Source organism: Zosterops lateralis, assembly GCF_965231275.1.
Source record: "Zosterops lateralis genome assembly, chromosome: 5".
Lineage (NCBI taxonomy): Eukaryota > Metazoa > Chordata > Aves > Passeriformes > Zosteropidae > Zosterops > Zosterops lateralis.
This window is the reverse complement of record NC_139766.1, coordinates 68,391,825-68,410,054: the sequence shown is the minus strand read 5'-3', so window position 1 is coordinate 68,410,054 and position 18,230 is coordinate 68,391,825. Positions and strand designations below refer to the sequence as shown.

Here is an 18,230-nt window from a genome sequence, read left to right as displayed (position 1 = left end):
GTCGAGGTGCACGCGAGGGATGGTTTATTTAACAACGGAGCCAAAAATACCAGCCCTGCCCGGAGTTTGAGTTTACAAAAGAAATCCTTACTCTTCCCTGAGTGAACACGCTGAAATAAGAAAGGGTCGGTGCGGGCACGGCTGCACAGAGCATGCCAAACGGCGCTGCCGCCATTACATTCCCCCTTACCTGGTTCTCAGCAGCTCCTTGTGGTCAGAACTCATAACCACGCGTTATTAGCACCGCTAATAAAGAACAGAGATTTCAAGTAATCCTCCACTGGTCTCTAGTTAGTTTATTGTAGTATGAAAAACCCTATTTTGTACCTGGACACTGCGAGGAACAGAGTATTACGCTGTATCTGTTATTTTTTTTTGTCCTGCAAATTTAGTGCAAAGAATTCTCCATATGTAATCATAAACCTCAGTTAAAACATCAGCAGTCGATACCATTATACCTTTTTAATGCATAAATGCAAAAAAAAAAAAAAAAGAAATTATGATAGTTCTTGCTTTTAGACAATTAAAATGAAGAGAGCGATCTTTTTGTGGTGAGTTAATAAAAGTTCCTAAGACTAAATTCCAGAGAAGCTGTACATAAAGTTATTTAGTGCTAAAAATCTACAATACATTTTTTTTTCAAGTATAAGATACTGAAATATTATTGCCAATAAGTAGTTGTGCTGTAGTCGAAGCCATGGTTCCTCTGTTGAATCATTCACATCTCAGCATATTAGGACTTAGTTTCTCACTGAGTTTATGTATTAAAATTGCCAACTCTTCTGTTGCTTGGGACTTATCCTCCAACAGTTCATAGCGAAGACTGGAGATGTCCTGTTTGATTTCCTTTAATTCACCTGCAGTAGTAATGGAAAGAAACCCTCATTAGCAAAGTTTAACATTCAGTCAGTACTTTTCTGTTAAGTCACATCAGTGCCTGTTTCAGATTATTATCCCAAAATGTTCATGAGAGCAGATACAGGATGGGTCAGGAGGATTTACCTCTTCTTCATTCTCAGTGAGATGTGTCTCCACCCCTAAACAGTACTGAAGGAATTTTGACAGTCCACTAGGGTGTATACAGAACACCAAAGATTCTCAAAGGGCTGTACCCAAAGGTTAATGAATCAATCACACCAACATTGCTGAACAGCAGGTAAATATTAGTATCCTCTTTTTAGAGAGAAAAGGAAAAGAGGTTTCTTTCTGAAGGGATGTGCCAAAATCACAAAGGAAAAGTGTGGCAGAGTTGGCAGTAAAACTCACAGCTTCTGAGTCTCTCTCCTCTTCCTTACCAACATCCTTGGAATTAGAAAAAGTCAACCAATTTAACATGACATTATAATTTGACAAATATAAAAAAAAAACATTTAAACAAAGACAGCTGTCAAGGCCAGGCTCGTAATAAGCAGCAGCATGTTTTCCCTTGTAGCATATTCAGTTCAAGAGCAAAAGCTTTTTAAAATGTTCAAATACTGTTCTTCCAGCAAGTGTGAGGGATGTGAATTCTTACATTTCCTCTGGAAATGATTTGTCATGTATAAAATAAAAGAGTATGAAGAGACACCTAAATTCTCTAGTGATGCAGAACAGGGGAAATCTCTAGGCTTTTGTTAAAGTAGTTGTAGTACACGGAAATGCTAACGTGTTCTGTTTAGGATATAGCAGACTTGAAGAATTGTGTCTTCAGAGGCTGGGTCTCTAATTTGACTACCAATGAGATGCTCAGGACACACAGAGCACTTGGCTGTGCAGCTGAAGAATGAAACTCAAGGGTTACTTGCCCTGCTCAAACTGGACTTTCCTCTACAAAACCTGGTGCCAAAGCCAGAACCATGATGTCAGTAAACCCCGATTCTTCTGCACTGTTCTTCCTAATTTAAACACATCTCTGCCAACACCAAAGTGGCATCAGGGAGCTGGAAAGGGCTGGCACTGCTGGTGACAGAACAGTCTTTTCATCAGTCACTAGGTAGATGATTTCCTACATCACAGAGCAGGAATAGGAGGAAAGCAGTGGGAATTCAGGAGAACAGCACACTGAGAGGATTCACTTTTAGAAGCCTTTCTGCTTTTGTCACTGACAATCACAGCTCTGTACAGACACACAGGATGGGGAAGCGTCAGGATAACAGTCAGTGCACAATGCTGCCTTTTGAAGGCACTGAGGGAGATTTAATCTTTTTTTCTCCTTGCTTCTCACTGCAGAGAGTTACAGGTAAGCAGAGGGCAACTAAGGAGCAAAACAGAGGCTTTGCTGCTTTAGCTGAGTGCTGAGCAGCGCTTTCAGGCCCCTCACATCACATGTGCACGCAGCTGCCTGATGCTGCCATGCCAGTAATATATCTTCTGAGCCCAGGCTGGCCATCCTGGGCATTTTAGCTAGAGTTTGTGTTTGGGGAATCTGCCCAGAGCTCAGGAGTTTCTTTGTTGGACTGCAGGCCTGTGTTTCATCCCTGGAAGGTGGGAGGAAGGAGGACAACCTTTGGCATAATCTCATCCCAGTCAGTGGTGAGTTAGGGTGTGCACCTGGAGCAAGCATCTCTCACATCTGCCAGAGAGCTCAGATTCACTGTTTCCCAAAAGGTCTCCTATTAAAACAGAGCTCACATTTGTCATTTTTTATCACCGTGCAGCTGACTGTGCAGATTTGTTTAATGATGGGCAGCTTTACAGGTGATTATTCCTCACAGCTTTATGAAGAAAGACAGGACAAATAGTTCATGGTGTAAAATGGTAAACTGTGTGTAACTGTGTGTTCAGTTGAGTGAAACAGAGAGGAAGATCCTGCAGCTTTGATTAGGACTCTGTAAGTATGAATACAGTTAGTGGTTCCTTCACAGATCTCCTCTGTGCATTATGTCTGTGTTCTCATTTTCTATCTGTAAAATGGGCCCTGTAATATTTCTCAGTTTTACTTCTTTAGTCCTACTTTTCTTTTCTTTTTTCTTTTTTTTTTTTGATGACATGGGCATACTTCCATTACTATCAGAGCCTCAGTGCATGTGAAATAGAAATAATCCCTCTTTTCACTCAAAACCCCCATGCATCACTGTAATACTGGTTCCTAATACAACATGAAAATTGCCTCTGAATATTGCAGTCTCTTTCTTACCTTCATTGACTTCGTCATTTTCTTTGTCCACTTGTGCTTTCAGAACATAACGTTTTATCAGTCTCTTCATTATTTGCTGCCAGATTAAAAGTTATGTAATCAGGTGAAATTATATAATTAAACATTGTTCGTTTTTCTTTCTTAGCTCTCTCTGTCACATCTTCCTAAGAAAGAATGAACAGCCCTAGATGAAGCACTTGCTTCAAACAGGCTTTTCTGGGAGCATACTGAGAAAGGAAGGGAACAGCCAACCTAGTCAGCTTTCACATCCCTTACCCAGAAAACTCATTTCAGATATTCCTTCCCCAGTTCTAGATGTTTGCTCCTCCCACTTTCCCAACTGGGACATCAGAGACCAATTTTAAGTACTGCATGAGCTAGTTTTGAAATGCTTCAAATAACAGGCTTGGACAATAACTGTCTTTTCAAGGAGCATCCTAGACTTTCTAGGAGGTTCTACAGAATTTCTAGGATTTCTACAGGAGGTTTTCTTTATCTGGTGAAGGCAAAATGTACTTGAAACACAAAATTCTGCTAGAACCTTCTCACAGTTTTATTACCCAGGACAGTGGTCACTGATGTACTCACCTGATAGCGTGTTGGCTGATTGAGAATGCTGTTAAAACTGTGGGATTCAAAAACTCTGGAGTTTGACTGAGTGAAAAGGTTTAACTAGGAAGAAGTAAGACAAAATTAAAATAAACTATGGAATTCACGGTTAGGATTCAGCTCCATTATTCTTTTTCTTTAGACATGTTGAGGATCTTTCCATCTTTTACTATATTAGAGTTTTATTTTTAAAAAACCCGAAATTGTCTTTAATTATATGTTGATTTCTTGGGGGTTTTTTTTAAATGCTGATAATTTCAGCCATCCTGTTCTGAGGACATAGACTTAAAGTATCTTTAATCAATATTCAAGTAACTCCTTGTGGGAATTATTTGCATCTTTGAACACTCATCAATTTTTGTTTTAATTGTGTTTCCCCAGATTTGATTGTTCTAACAATATTTATTTCTTGTTTCATGCAGTATGTTTAGGCAGTTTGAAATTGAGATTTATTGATATAAGTGATTAATTACTATCATCAGAAGTGTGGATTATAGGCTAAAACTAAAAAGAAAAGAAGACTGCTGGAAAGGACACACAGCTCTTCACTGCAATGGAAAGATCTCAGTACCTACCCTTGATTTGGAGTTGCCCATTCCCATTTCAATGTCCTTCTGCAGCCGTCTCCTCCTGCACTTAGAAAACTTAATGATCCTCATGATGAAATAGAAAAATGATTTGGGGCTTGGTACAAGACTGAAGGGTGGAGGTAATGTTTTTCCATCATCAAAATATGACAGCCAAAGTTTAGAACGAGCAAACTTCCACTCTACATCGCTGTCATCCTGTGTTACGAAATAAAACAAATTACGCTCTTGGTTTTTATGAAATGCAAAGCTTCTTTGCAATGAAACAGCTTTGTAACATATTTCTGGTTTTAGATAAAATACTATTTTCTTGCTAGTAAGACTTCTATCAGTTCTGCAAAAATGAAACCACTTTACTTAGTCTATTTTAACTAAATTTCAGTTGTCTCTTTATGGCAATATTTCATTGAGAAGGCTTAGTCCAAGCACATGAAGCATTTAAACAAGCATAATTTTTGCATCAAGTGAAAGCCAACATATAAACTCCCTGCTATTTAAAGTGGAGCTTTCAGGTTTGTTTTTTTTTTCAAGTCTTGTTTTTCTTATTGAAGCGGTCCCGAGTTTGGTACTTGCACAAGTGTTGAAGTATTAGACTCAAGGCAAAAAATGGCTTAAAATGGTAGTGCTCACAGCTTTTTACATAACCAGGACAAGCAACTCTGATTTATAATGGAGTATAGAAAACACAAACTTTGTGGTTCTGAAGAAATCATGTTAAATACTGACAAACTTATTTTGTCCTAATGCATTCTTACTGAAGTACTCCAAGGTTGGATTATAACTAGTTTTCTCCTGCTGAATTCCCTAATATTTCCCAGAACTCATTGAAAAGACTGAGAATGACATATCCATTTGTACACTATGTCTTAGACAATCCTTCTTCCTGTTTGTGTGGGTGTGTGCCTGCATCTGTGTGAATGTAGTACTCTTTGAACTCATGGTCTGGAAAGCTGGCACTATAAACATACTTCTACTTTCAGCAACCTGAGATTTATTTTTGAAACCCAAGCATCTTCAATACTCTACATTTTCTGATTTGTTTTTTAATTGGAGTTGGATGAGTGCCAAATATAATGTGTCCATGGCACGAGATAAACTTGTTTACATCCCGTGAGGTTCTGCAGCTTGGCAGAGTTGCTAGATAAAGTCAGCCTTATTTTATACATTCTGTGATACCCTTTCCTGTGGTAATCTCTTCTTAGTACTTTTTGCATGTCACTGAAATACTTCCTATTAACTCTGCCCTTTTTTCAGCATAACAGAAAAGAAGAGCTTGAGAACAGAGCCCACCTCAATTTCTTGATATGAACTGTTGATCATAGCAATCAGCATGTTGAGCAGAACCACCACCATTGTGACGTTGTAGATGCCATAAAGAACATAACCAATGTTCTCAATGAACTTGTGGTCGTATTTGAGGACAACAGAGGTTACTTCAGACAAGCCAAATATCGACCAAAATAAGGTCTTGAAGCTTTCTTCCACTCTGCAGGGGAAAAGAGAGGAAGGTGTTATTAGTAACTACACAAAGAAATATGTAAGTTGTGTATACAGTGATAAACAACCTCAATTAATTTGTCTGTGAATCAGAGCACTGATCAAAACAACAAACATGCAAGGAAGCATTTTTCACATCACTCTCCCTTTCTTCTCTGTGCTCCACCTATCCATCACATCTAATAGATCTGTAACAATGCATGCAGAACAACAGGAACTAGAAAGGAATTTTATATCAAGTAATATTTTCTTCCAATTGGTTGCCCACAAGTCTGTGTGATTGAAATATATACAGGTGAAATTTTTTTCAGGCTGAAATGAAAACTTCCATTACACAAACAGGGAACAATTGGTCTTTTGTGTTCTGCTTCCTGAGGTCTTCAGTTTTATTTTAATGCTAAGAGAGAGCACACATTATCTCACGGACTTTTTAATCTTAAGTGAAAAACCTGAAAGTTTTGACTGGCTTTTTGCTTGCAATGAAACCTCATACTTACGTTGTAAAGGCCGGGTTTAGTTTAGCTCCAAGGTAGTAGGAGTACAGTATGAACATTCCAATCATAAATGCAAGAAATACCATAATAAAAAGGACCATAAACTTGAAGATGTCCTTAACAGTCCTTCCAAGTGAGATCTGCAAGGGCCCAAAACTCTCATTTGCAGGCAGGATATATGCAATCCGAGAAAAGCTGAGAACAACAGCAATTGCATAAAGGCCTTCAGATATTATCTGGGGATCAGATGGGAGCCATTTATCTCTAGCTGGAAGATACAAAATACAGGGGCTTACTCATTCATCACAATCTTGAGGAATAAACCTTGACAGGATTTTTCCATTAACATGTCTGAATTTAGTTGAGACAAATATTTGAAGAGTCTAATAGTTGCTGCTCTATTCCTATTTCATTTAAATTAGAAATTATGAATGAGTTACATTACCTTCTGTTAGAAGAAAAGTGACTTGAGGAAACATGACATTTTCTTTGGCAGTTTGCTTTTTAACCTGAACTAGACAATACCTAATTCCTTACTGCATTTTTAGTATGTCTGTATTAGCTATCTTAACAAGCACTACACTACAGCTAGGAAATTTATTCCTATTTGGTGTTTTATTGATGGGAAGTTAAGTGTTTCCTGATGAACAATTTCATTTATTAGTCACACCAAGCTTTTGCTTTTTGCAGGATATAACCTAGTTCCCATAGTGACCATAAAGATTTTTGTCAATTACCTCAAAAGAAATAGGATTGTGGGTTTCACGTAGAATGTGCACAGAAACAATTGAGTTATACAGAAATTCATAAATTACTATGTGAATTCATGCACCATCTGAGGAAGAAAAACGCTGAATTAAAATGCATTTCATATCAAAATACCCTGTGTTTCTAAATGTGTATTTACATATACACAAGTTCAGATTGGTTATACTGCAATTAAGATAAGTAACAAAACCAAGTATGCTGTTACAATATATTGAAGCCCATCCTAAAATACACTCTCAGCAGCATTCTCTTGTGTTGCAAATACAGATTAATCACTCCTTTCTTGACAATTTCTGCACTGCAATAAGTATTTAGTAATTTTATTCTACTTAAGCAGACCTTCACAGGGCCAGCATCCTTCCTTCAGGAGGAAATGCTGATAGATGTTTATGAACATGAATAACTATCAAACAACTAAACCAAGAAAACGAGAAAGGAACCACATCAACATTTTATCTGTTGTGCAATTAGCCAAGAATAAAATATAACTTCCAAATGTTTAAAATCAAGGGGGTCAAATTTAGCTCTAGGATAAAGAGAGGCTTCTAAATGTATCCTTCAAGCTTCCCTGTGTTCAGATCTGTTTGGCAGAAGAACTAAGCTCACCATAAGTAAAATATTCAATTTCTGGAGGAAGCGTGACATCAGAGAGGTCATTCTCCTCAATGTAGTTATCCACATACTGTTGTGCTTTTGTGGCCTGAAGGAATGCCAGGAGCCTGGCTGTGAAAGCAGCAATGAAAATGGACAGCATCCCGAAATCCAGAACATTCCATAGTTGCAAGATGTATTCCCTGGGTCCTTCCAGCCACAGCTCTTTGCATTCTGACCACATCATACCTGCAACAAGAAATGAAAAAGCACAACAATGTTTGCCAAACTGTTATTTAAGTTCCTCTATTCTCCCATTTCTTGGAAGTGGGTAATAGTGGAGCTGAGATTCACTTATTTGCAGTATCACAGCATCATCATCCCCTTCATTAAGGTTATTCTCTCTTCATTTCAACAGGGTTGATCAAATAGCAAGGTATTTATTGAGATTAATTAATGGAAATATAGTTAACACATCACCCCACAGAGGGTAGAGTAGAGCCTTGATTTTGCAGTGAAAGTATTGTGGCCTAACAACAAAATCTCTGTAATTTCAAAGGAGGAAAAATAAACTGTGGGGAAAAAATGTCCTCTTACTTTCTTACCATTTACATTCCTAAGCCATTTCTGAATCAGAGAGTTTAATTTTTCCACAAGAACACAACTACCCAACAACCCAGATGATCAAATATAAAGGATGCAATTATGTTACATTTTTTCCACTTTACAGAATTAAGATGCTTTTCAGCATACAAAGTGGAATATGGCTAGGCGTAATTCAGTTTTCTTACTTAAACTTCTCAGAAATTAATTTATGTGGATTTAATCCTGATCAGAGCCTCATCATAACCATGAGATGCAGTTGCTGTGAATCAAGACTTTTTGCTTGATTCAAAGATGCTTCTTAGGGAAAATAAAAACCCAACAAATAATAAAATCTCGACCCCACAAACATTTTCTTGTTTCCCTGGCCGTGTAATTTAAAGGGGCTGCTGCTGCCATCCCAACCACACTCAGAGCAGCCACACACTGGATTGGAAAAATCCCAATCCTTGCCTTTTATAAAGGGCATAAACTGGAACTCCCAGCATGCAACTGACATTCATCTCCCAACCCTGACACAGTTTAGGATAAAGCAGTGCTTAAACCATGAGATACAAATGATCCAAAATCTGTCCTGATGCCCTGTTACCTTCCCTAAGGATTTATTAGTTGTTGCACACAGCAGCTGGATCAAAAGTTTGGCTTGTCTCCTCCCTTTCAGAATTTCTATTTGTAGGAGAACAGGAAGATGAAGGGGCAATGTACCTACCGAGAACCCACACCATGATCAGCATCTCTGTCCAGGTGAACTGGGTGGTCTTCACCCTAAAGATCTGCTTGGGGTAATCAGTAACAGTGACATTCGGCAGCGTCGTTATGCCCTCAAATCTGTCTGAGGCATTGAACACCAGCAGGCCTAGGAAAATAATGAAGGAGGCTGCATGTGCCACAAATTTCATAAATGGGCTTCGAAGAATTCTTCCAAGCTGCAAAGGCAGAATGAAAGCAGTCACTCAGTTTTTCTCAAAGAAACTTCAGGCATTCCAGAAGCATAAACGGGCACTCAGAGCTCAGGAGAGCCAGAAACCTCATTCTTAAAGGGTATTCTTCCAGGAGCACTCAACTGTGATGCTTTGCCATTGCAGACAAAAGGGTCCCACAGGGAGCAGCACAGAGTGTGTTGTCTTGCTAGTGAGTGCTCATGTAGTTCCATAAACTCTAGATGGCAATGTTTGAGGGGAAACACTCCAAGGAATTGCAAATGTACAATGGCAGTGACCAGGAAGAGTTTGTAAAGCAAGCCCGAGGAAAGATAAATTATTAAAATTACCAACTCCAGCAAAACATTTTCCCTAACAACAAGAGTGTTCTATTAACTTTTCTATAACTACAGCTCTAGGGAAAATTAGTTGTTTTCATATCTCTGGTTACTGTATTGCAAGCCAAAGAACACATGTTCAGAGCTCTAAGTGCCAAGTAAGTACCTGTGTCTATTAAAACTCACAACTGTTCCACAGAACGGACTAAGAAAAATAAGATCAAAAATATTAGTGATTTTTAAAATAAATTCAGCAGGTTTAATTCACATCTGGGCCTGGTAAAAGAACAAAAAGCAGCAATAGGGGCAGCCTGTCTGCAGCAGAAGAGGGGAACAGCTTATTCCAGAAGACCACATGAGCTTTCTTATTTCAAGGAATTGTTTTCCTTGAAATTTGGGTCAGTTACTGTGAACTAAGCAAACCAGCACACATTAAACTACATTTACTACCTGGGCAAACAATTTCAGCTTCCCTTCCTGCTCCTGACCTTTAGAAAGCATTTTGTAATTGCAAGATCCAACAACCGACCGGAATGTATAGCGCTTTTATTTGACACGAGTACCAACAAAAAACATCAGATGTTTCTGCTACTGGGAATTAGAGCTCAAGGACAAATGTCACTTTTCCATATTAGACAGCAGCTAAAAATGTATTAATATGTTCCTATTCTATGGAGCTGTGAGGAATATGTTTACTAAAGATATTAATGGAAAGTGACATTTCAGAGGATAATGGGAGTAACAATTACGCAATTTTCATAACGGTTTATCGTTAAAGTAAATAAATATTTAACCCAGAGAAATGATCAGGTTCTCTTCAAATATGTAGATGAGAAAAACCTTATCCTCTTTGAAATGAACTAAAAGAATGAAATATAAAAGAAACTCACATTTCTTTGCTTTACACTTGCTAAGGAAATAAAATTGAAAGACCACATTCAGCACAGGAGTAAATGTACTTAGAATTTTTTAAAATGTTAATGCAACAGAGAAATCTTTCATCTGATTTACCAAAGATCTATCAACACACCTGATTTGCAAACAATTCATGTGCTACAGACCATCAGGATTTCAAAGAAACTGCTGTTTCTTTCCTTGTGAGATCAGCAGGAAAGGTGGGAGCACACTTAAAGTTTAACATATTTTTAAAAGGTCAGAGTTTACAGCTATGCTCTTTTACAAATATACTCCACTACATAGTCAGAATGATGCATTTAATTTAATTTCTGCTCTATGGTTCAGTTGGCAAACAGACCTCCTAGGGCTGGGATAACAAATATTTTACTTAAGATTAAGTTCTGCATCAGTAAAGTCAACAGATGTTCTGCTAATGGTTTATATGGGAACAGCATGAGACCTCAGGATGCCACCAGAGGAGACTTAATAAAGAATCTGAGTGGTGACTTTCAAAAAATCCATGTTATTAATACAAATAAATTACACAGCAGAGACTGTGAGGTGAGCACAACCTAGGGAAAATTAAAAAAGAAAAGGAGCTCTCAGAGAAGAGAGTTCCTTATTTTTCTTTCCTTCGGCTTAATGCTAATTTATATTCATACTTCATCGTTGTGGTCCCCTCTTTACAGTGAAAATAACGAGAAACCCCTTAGCATCTTTTGGCTCAAGGTTAGAGATGGCTAAAAATATCATTAATTAGTTAAAATTTGGAAGCAGCAGAAATTGCACATCGACTGCCAGAAAAGGAAAAGCAGCTCTGAGAACAGCACAAGACACATAATTTATAAAATTCAGTACCCTGCTACAAGGTGCAATCCAATAACCAATGGCTAGAAAGGGAAGGCCCAATGCCACAACCAGCACCACCAGACACTTGATAGCTATGGTCTGCTCCCGTAATCCTGAGAGATTTTCATACCAGATTGTCAGTAGCTGTTGCTGACAGTTTGGATGGGCCACAAACTGCAAAGAAAAAGAAAGAAAAACTAAGACATGCTGTCATTAATAAGAAGAGTTTATGTAACTGCTACATGCACAATTGCGATCACCTTCAGGTCTAAATTAACACCAGATATTTAAGAACCATGGCTTTTTTCTCATTTCCTTTAAAGCAAACATTAATAGATAAGAACAAATTGCCACTGCTGCCTGAAGTTTTAGCTTGCATGTTTTTCAGATTCTGTACTGCCTAGGTGTGTAGTTCGGAGCTTGATATTAAGTGTTAGTCAGCTCTCTTTACAGAGTAGGTAGACAAAATAAATCCTTTTCCACATGCAGACTAAGGACAAGGGTTACAAGTTTTCAGGCCCAAAAGCACAAACAACAGTGGACTGAAGAGGGAAAACAAGAAGGATGGGACTTCCTAATCTGAAGCTGTAACTGGAGAATTAACCAACTCAAACGTGCAAAAGCACCAAAACTTACAAAAGAGTGAAACCTCGTGACTGGTCATCCATTTTGTGACTATTTTGGGTCCACCTTTGGTGTAGCCCTGGCCAGGCTCTTGTCCTGCCCAAGGTGTACCCTAAAGGCCTTTTAATAAATACCTACTTTATTCTTTTGGCTCTGTCTAGTCTCTCCTCCAGGTTAGCCTTCCCAAGGCATCACCACATCACAAGAGCATGTGGGACAAAAGTTAAGCACAAGGGTGAGCAGCCTGGTTTTCACAGCAGTTTGAAGAAATCTGGTGATATACATATCAATAACTAGTAAATCAGGATAAAGAAGGCTAGTGTTTCACAAAAAAGGCTTTGAAAGTAAATCCAGTAACTGAGAATTTGTGTTGGGTTAAGAGTGATATTTGATATCAGTTGGTTATACTCCGGAAAAAAAGAATTAAAATACTGTAAACCTTGGATAGCCATTTTATTATCCCTTGTACTCTGCCGAGATCATTATGTACTACATACACTGTTGTTTGCCAGGTCTTGCTTGCAAAACTCTATCAATATTCCAAATCTCATTAAAAAGTGCATAGAGGAGTACAACAGGACAGAGTTTTTAAAGAAAATCAAATTAAATCACTGGCAATGAAAACAGGGAACCTGAAACCTCTCAAGAAGAGCAATCTGAAAACTGCTCCCTTTAAAAAGGGAGGCGATCTTCATACTTTTATCTACTTTGCTATAAAATCAAGTCCCTAAGCATTTTGGTGTGTGATGCATTAATCAGTTACTTCACATATTAATGCAGTTTGTACATAAAGTGGAGTGGCCAAGAGAAATAAATAAAGAGATTGTAAAAAAGTCCTTTAAGAAATTAATGTCGATTCAAACAACTTTTTTTTTTTTAATTAGGCTGTCACCTTTGAAGCTTATGCACCATAAAAACTGCCAGCCTGGCCCATTTCAGGAGAGGAGATTGGGTTTTTGTGTTTGTGGATTTTGACATATGCCCCCAGCCTCTTCTTTTGCTAAGATAAATTTCATTGTTAACTCAGGACATCAAAGGGACAAATCTCACAGCAGATTAACTGTGGACAAAGGCAGGAAAGTAAATAATTATTTCAAATTACAAAGACATTTTTAAAATCAGGCTTAAAACTGTAGGGAAGAAGAGGGAAGAAACACCCACATCATTCCTTCTGTTACCACAGGGAATGGGAAGAAACAGTAAAGGAGCTTTAAGGAAGTTTATCCAGGGCTGGGAATCAGCCCATGGGCCCTGTGGTACCTCATCCAGAGCTCTGTGCTGGTTTATTCTCCTGATCTATCAACTTTTTGATCTGGAACTAAGAGGATAGCTGCTATAATTAAAAAAAAAAAAAAGAAAAAAAAAAGAAAAAGAAAAGAAAAAAGGAAAGATTTAGTGAATAAGACGCCAAGGGTTATGGGCAAGTTCTTCTCTGGCAGTGAGTCTAAAGGCTCTTGAGAGGATCTCAGCAACTTATTCAACTGCTGGCAACTGCACAATGTGCACCACTTCCAAGCCCTCCGAGCGACTTGTGTCACTTCTCATCCATAAAAGCTCTGAAATTCATCCCTCCTCTCTCAGTCTGTACAGAAATACTTCAACTGATGATTATGTTGGTTTTATTTTCAGCAACTTTAAACCATGCCCACCCCTATTGCATGCGTGTCTATATTACCTGTATTTGCCTACAGCTTCATCTCCTCTAAGGACAGTAGGTTCACATCACATTTTACTACTGCTCACATCATCCTACAACTTTGTTCTTCCTGCATTTCTCCTCTCATTCTCTTTTCCATGCAGTTTCTCAATTTTCATTACATATGCTGAACTTATTATCACATGTATCTAATACCTTCAGCTCCAAGCAGAACCCCAGTGAACAAAACTGATGCATGAGGAACAGTATCTGGTCAATAAATAAAAAATTTAATGTAGCTGCTTTTCCAAGCATAATTGACAGTAACACTTCTGATGCTTTCAGTTTCATGACTGTGAACCAAGTCATCAGTATGTAAATATTTTACTGTATGACTCAGAGTGATTATGTTATTTATTTCTACCATCATAATGGCTGGGTTTAGATGGAGCAAGAACAAATCCTGGCACACTCTGATACACTAACACTCAAAATACAAAGAAAATTTTGCATCTTCTTTCTTATCTACCAATTGAACACTTCTGGGTTTGAAAATTAACTCCTATGGTTTTATTCCAGGTCTTATTGATTTCATTTGGAAATTCCATCCTGATTTTTGTCTTGGCAAGAACTGTAGATTAGTTGGGCCAGTGTCAGCTCTTCTCTGGAATTTTGTTTGCAATCTAAAAACAGAGTTGAGACACAAAACTAAAAGCACTCATACAGCAGTAATTCAGCATAAAGAGCAAGACTCATTTGTTTTCTTTTTTTGTTTGGTTTTTTTGGAGTTTTTTTTCTCCCTTAATTCCCTTAGTCCTTCTCTTTTGGAGCTGCAGTTTCAGTCTGAACCTTAGCTTCAAAATCGCATCACATTTAAAAGATGGGCTCCACTTCAGTGCAGTACCTTGGGCATTAAGTGCAAGAGTTTCATTACTAATAGAATTAAAAACTCCCTTTCCCTAGCAGTGAAGCTCTGACCACATTGGCTACTTGTCATATATATGTTTTTTCCTGCCTCTCCTCCCTCTGAAGAGGGCATAGGCTTATTAACTATTTCATGGACCTGCTGCTCTGTTTCGCTGCAATACTACCAACAGGGAACTGACCTGGAAGCTAGAAATATGGAAAGCTAAGGAAAATCAGCCACCTCCTTGTCTGCTTCCTATGGTGAGAAGGTTGAAATAATCCCATGTGGAGTTTCCACATCTGAACCTGTTCCAGTCAGCATATCACTAGAATCTGATGTCACAGCTCTGATGTCGCAAATCCCAGCATCAAAGAACCACGACAGCAGAGACACTGCCATCCTTGCCATGCCCTGTGTAATGGCCACTTCCAGGGAACTGCACATGTATGAATATGGTAACAACTCTGCACCATCTATTTCCTCCTACCAGGATCATTCCTCTTGTAGCTTCTGAACTGTATTTGTTGTGAACTGCAGCCAGCACTCTGAGTTTCTCTCTTGCAAGAGAAGGGAACGAGTTTGCTATGAGGAATTTTTTTTTTGTCACTATTTAGATTTCTGTTATTCTTAACAGATCTGTGTGGCCCTTTGCTCAGCAGTGAATTTCATCAGTGACAACAAACTCATAAAAGAAAACCACAGCCTTCAGCGTGGAAGCTGAGACACAAGCCTCAACAAAGTTTTTGTACACATTAAACTGCAACAGCTTAAAGAATGTATATATTTAGACATTACAGCATGCTTATGCACTTTGATTCTTTTTTTCCCTGTTCCAGTCTTTTAAATTAATTTAACGCTTGTATATATTTACCTTGATTTTTGACAATTAATATGGATTTATCTGCTGTAGACCAATTCTATACAAATGATGATTTGCTGCCTGGGATCTCTGTTTACAATTTTTGTTCTCAATCTTTTGGAGCTGTCATAAACACCAGCAATCCCCAGTTGCTCTGGAGGGGTCCTGCCAGAAACAATTCGTTTTATATGGCAGATAGGCTCAAGAGGTGGCCACAGAGCACAGGGTTATTTATTCTGAGAGACACAAGGCTTCTTGTGGAGATGATGAAACTATAATGGCTGTGAGGAATGAAAGTGATGCTAATCACGTAAATAGGTAGCTGTAAATAATGCACAGGTACTGCTGTATTTCCTGGCTCCTCTCACAACAGGACACAGTATTAACCATTTTCTGTGCTAGCCTAATGTGGGATCTTGAGGAGAACAACGTAGCAGAACAATAAAAACTACAATAAAATGATATGTATTTATGTCAAATATGCAATGCACAGCTTCATTTTTAACACACAACATTCATTCACAAAATGCAAACTACTTTGAGAGAGGCACCTACTGAAAACACTTGCCAAAACACCCATAGACATAGGTGCAAAGGTGAAGAACTAAAATGAATTGATCAAGCAGCCACAGACATATTCCATGCATTTCCAGGGCTGAGTTTTAAAATATTTTTTCAAGGAACAAACACAGTAAATCATGTGGAACTTCTCACTATGACACAGAGTTGCAGGTGAGCTATTTATGGGTTGAAACCAACATTTTCACCTTCTCTTTGGATTAGGTATTATGACATTGACTGATGGGAAGACACAGCCTGAGTGTCACTGAGTGAAATTCTGGCTCTACTGAGATATCCTTTGGGTTAATGAGGAGAAGGATCTGACCAACTGTGCAAAGCCTTGCTAACACATCTCATTGATGTCACCACAGTGTCCTGCCACTTCTCAGCGGTGGCAAGTAGATTGAAACCCTTCACTACAGGCCCTTCCTGCCTTCTGAGAGCCTTGATTACTCACACCACATCTCAGTGGTGCATCTGCCCATGGCTTCACAACACCTGCAGAAGGAGGAGGAGGCGGCACTGCCCTCCTGCCATGGTGTCTGAGAGCTGTGAGGGGTGAGTTGAGTTACCTTTTTGACCTCGTACTTAATGGCCAGCTTGACGCGGCTTAGGGACGCCCGGTGCCTCTGCGCTTCCAGCGGCTCCGCGTTCAGGTCCCCGTTCAGGATGGCCTCCACCTCCTCCGAGTCCCGGCACAGATCCAGGACACCAACCACGAAGTCCTTGCACTGCATGGACAGCTTGCGGTAGTCATTCTGGAACAGGAAGGGGACAGAAAACGGCCCGTGACAAACACTCTGAAGAGCCAACGGTGAGGAAAAAAGGACCTGCAAAAGTTGCTAAGAATGAAGTGTTTGATTTTTGCTGTGTCAAGTCTGGAGTGTATCAGATGTTACAGGATTTTTGTGCAGCAGAATCATGACAGCATCTCTTTAATACAGCATGAGAACATGACATAATGAAAATAACCTCTATGGGCAAAAAGAGGCAGCTGAAAATTTAAGAATTTCACAGACAAAGCAAGGCCAGGACTATCAGAAAAGTAACCTCACTCTCACAAAAACTTTGCTGACAACTAATGAAATAATTGCCTCTGAGGCTACAAATATCTTTTAGCTCTTTCTACACTGCTAAAGTGGCTGAGTGCTCATTACTCTGATGTACACCAGGTACATTTCCCCCTTTTTTCTTTTCTACTCTCTGCTTCCCACCTTCCTTGGAATGTCTCACACCCAACAATTGGTACAGTGAGTTACAAAGTAACTGCATAAAATAACATGACAGATTGGACACCAACCTTGCAAGCAAAATACTCCAAATTTCCTGTAAGAGTGCTCTGGAAAGAACAGGAGAATTCATCTTACACACCTGTTCAGTGTTTCCAAGGACTATATTATAAGTCAACTTCAAACATTTGCCTCTCTCTAATCTCCTTCCTCCTCTGACAAAACATTTGTGGCTGCATTTCAGATTTTTTAGCTAACTTGGTAAAGGATACACATCTGATATTCTGACTGTACTTTTGTTTATACTTGTAAATGTCTCCTACCACCTCTGTGACATTACCTACAAACTCTTATCTTGATCTCTGCTTCAGAAGAAGCCTTGGTCTTCATTTTTGTGTCCATGTCCATATCTGAGATGTGGCCCCTGATTTCCTCACGTGAGGCTACAGCTGGAGGAGGAAACTTGACTGGATCTGCCAATTTTACCTTCAGTGCCCAACTAGTAATAGCACAACCACCTTTTTCAATTACTCCATAGATTTTCTTCAGAGTTTTTTTTTTTTTCCTCCATCAGGCCACCAAAATACTAATTTGAGCCCTCCACATTTTTTGTGTTTTTACTGTTCATTTCCAGACCCTGCCTTTTCAAAATCACTTCTTGAAGGTGCAGATTCTCCCTTAGAGGTGCCCATCTTCTCAAAAATGTTTCCTTACTGCTTCTGCCCTCGTAATTTTCTCACTTAATCTCTTTTATTTTTGCTGAAACCCTCACTTTTTCCTCCTTTCCTAAGTAATTTTACCTCCTTGCACTGGTAGTTATGTTAAATTTCCAACTTAGCATCTATATAATTGGGACAGAGAAAGTAATGTGCTCTCAGTAGTTTCAAATTATTTTAGGAACTGATGGGGAAAGAGGCTGCACTGGGTAAGTGCAAGGATCAGCCATCAATCCCATAGGTCAGATTCAGATATGAATCAAAATGAAACATTACTGGAGACAAATAAATACTTCTAGAGAAACTGTGTTATTACACAAGACTAACATCCCTGATACAGACTTGGAAACAACCAGTCCTAATCATAGACCTTAAACAGGATCCTGTTAATTCCCTTTGGTCATAGAGGACAAATTAATTCAGTTGTCAG

The 18,230-nt window shown here is 38.8% G+C and overlaps 1 protein-coding gene across 1 annotated transcript in view; it reads right to left on the bottom strand.

The window, feature by feature from the left end:
• Positions 1 to 296: 296 nt before the first annotated feature.
• The window catches only part of TRPC3 (transient receptor potential cation channel subfamily C member 3), a 34,817-nt gene continuing 16,883 nt past the window's right edge, over positions 297 to 18,230 (bottom strand). The window contains exons 3-12 of the mRNA XM_083861680.1: positions 16,428 to 16,613; positions 11,278 to 11,442; positions 8,974 to 9,190; positions 7,677 to 7,910; positions 6,306 to 6,570; positions 5,602 to 5,797; positions 4,300 to 4,509; positions 3,704 to 3,787; positions 3,116 to 3,191; positions 297 to 857 (exon numbers count right to left, since the gene is read on the bottom strand). Of these exons, the coding sequence (XP_083717806.1) occupies positions 715 to 857; positions 3,116 to 3,191; positions 3,704 to 3,787; positions 4,300 to 4,509; positions 5,602 to 5,797; positions 6,306 to 6,570; positions 7,677 to 7,910; positions 8,974 to 9,190; positions 11,278 to 11,442; positions 16,428 to 16,613 (1,776 nt within the window). The 3' untranslated portion in view covers positions 297 to 714. The remainder of the gene's footprint in view (positions 858 to 3,115; positions 3,192 to 3,703; positions 3,788 to 4,299; positions 4,510 to 5,601; positions 5,798 to 6,305; positions 6,571 to 7,676; positions 7,911 to 8,973; positions 9,191 to 11,277; positions 11,443 to 16,427; positions 16,614 to 18,230) is intronic.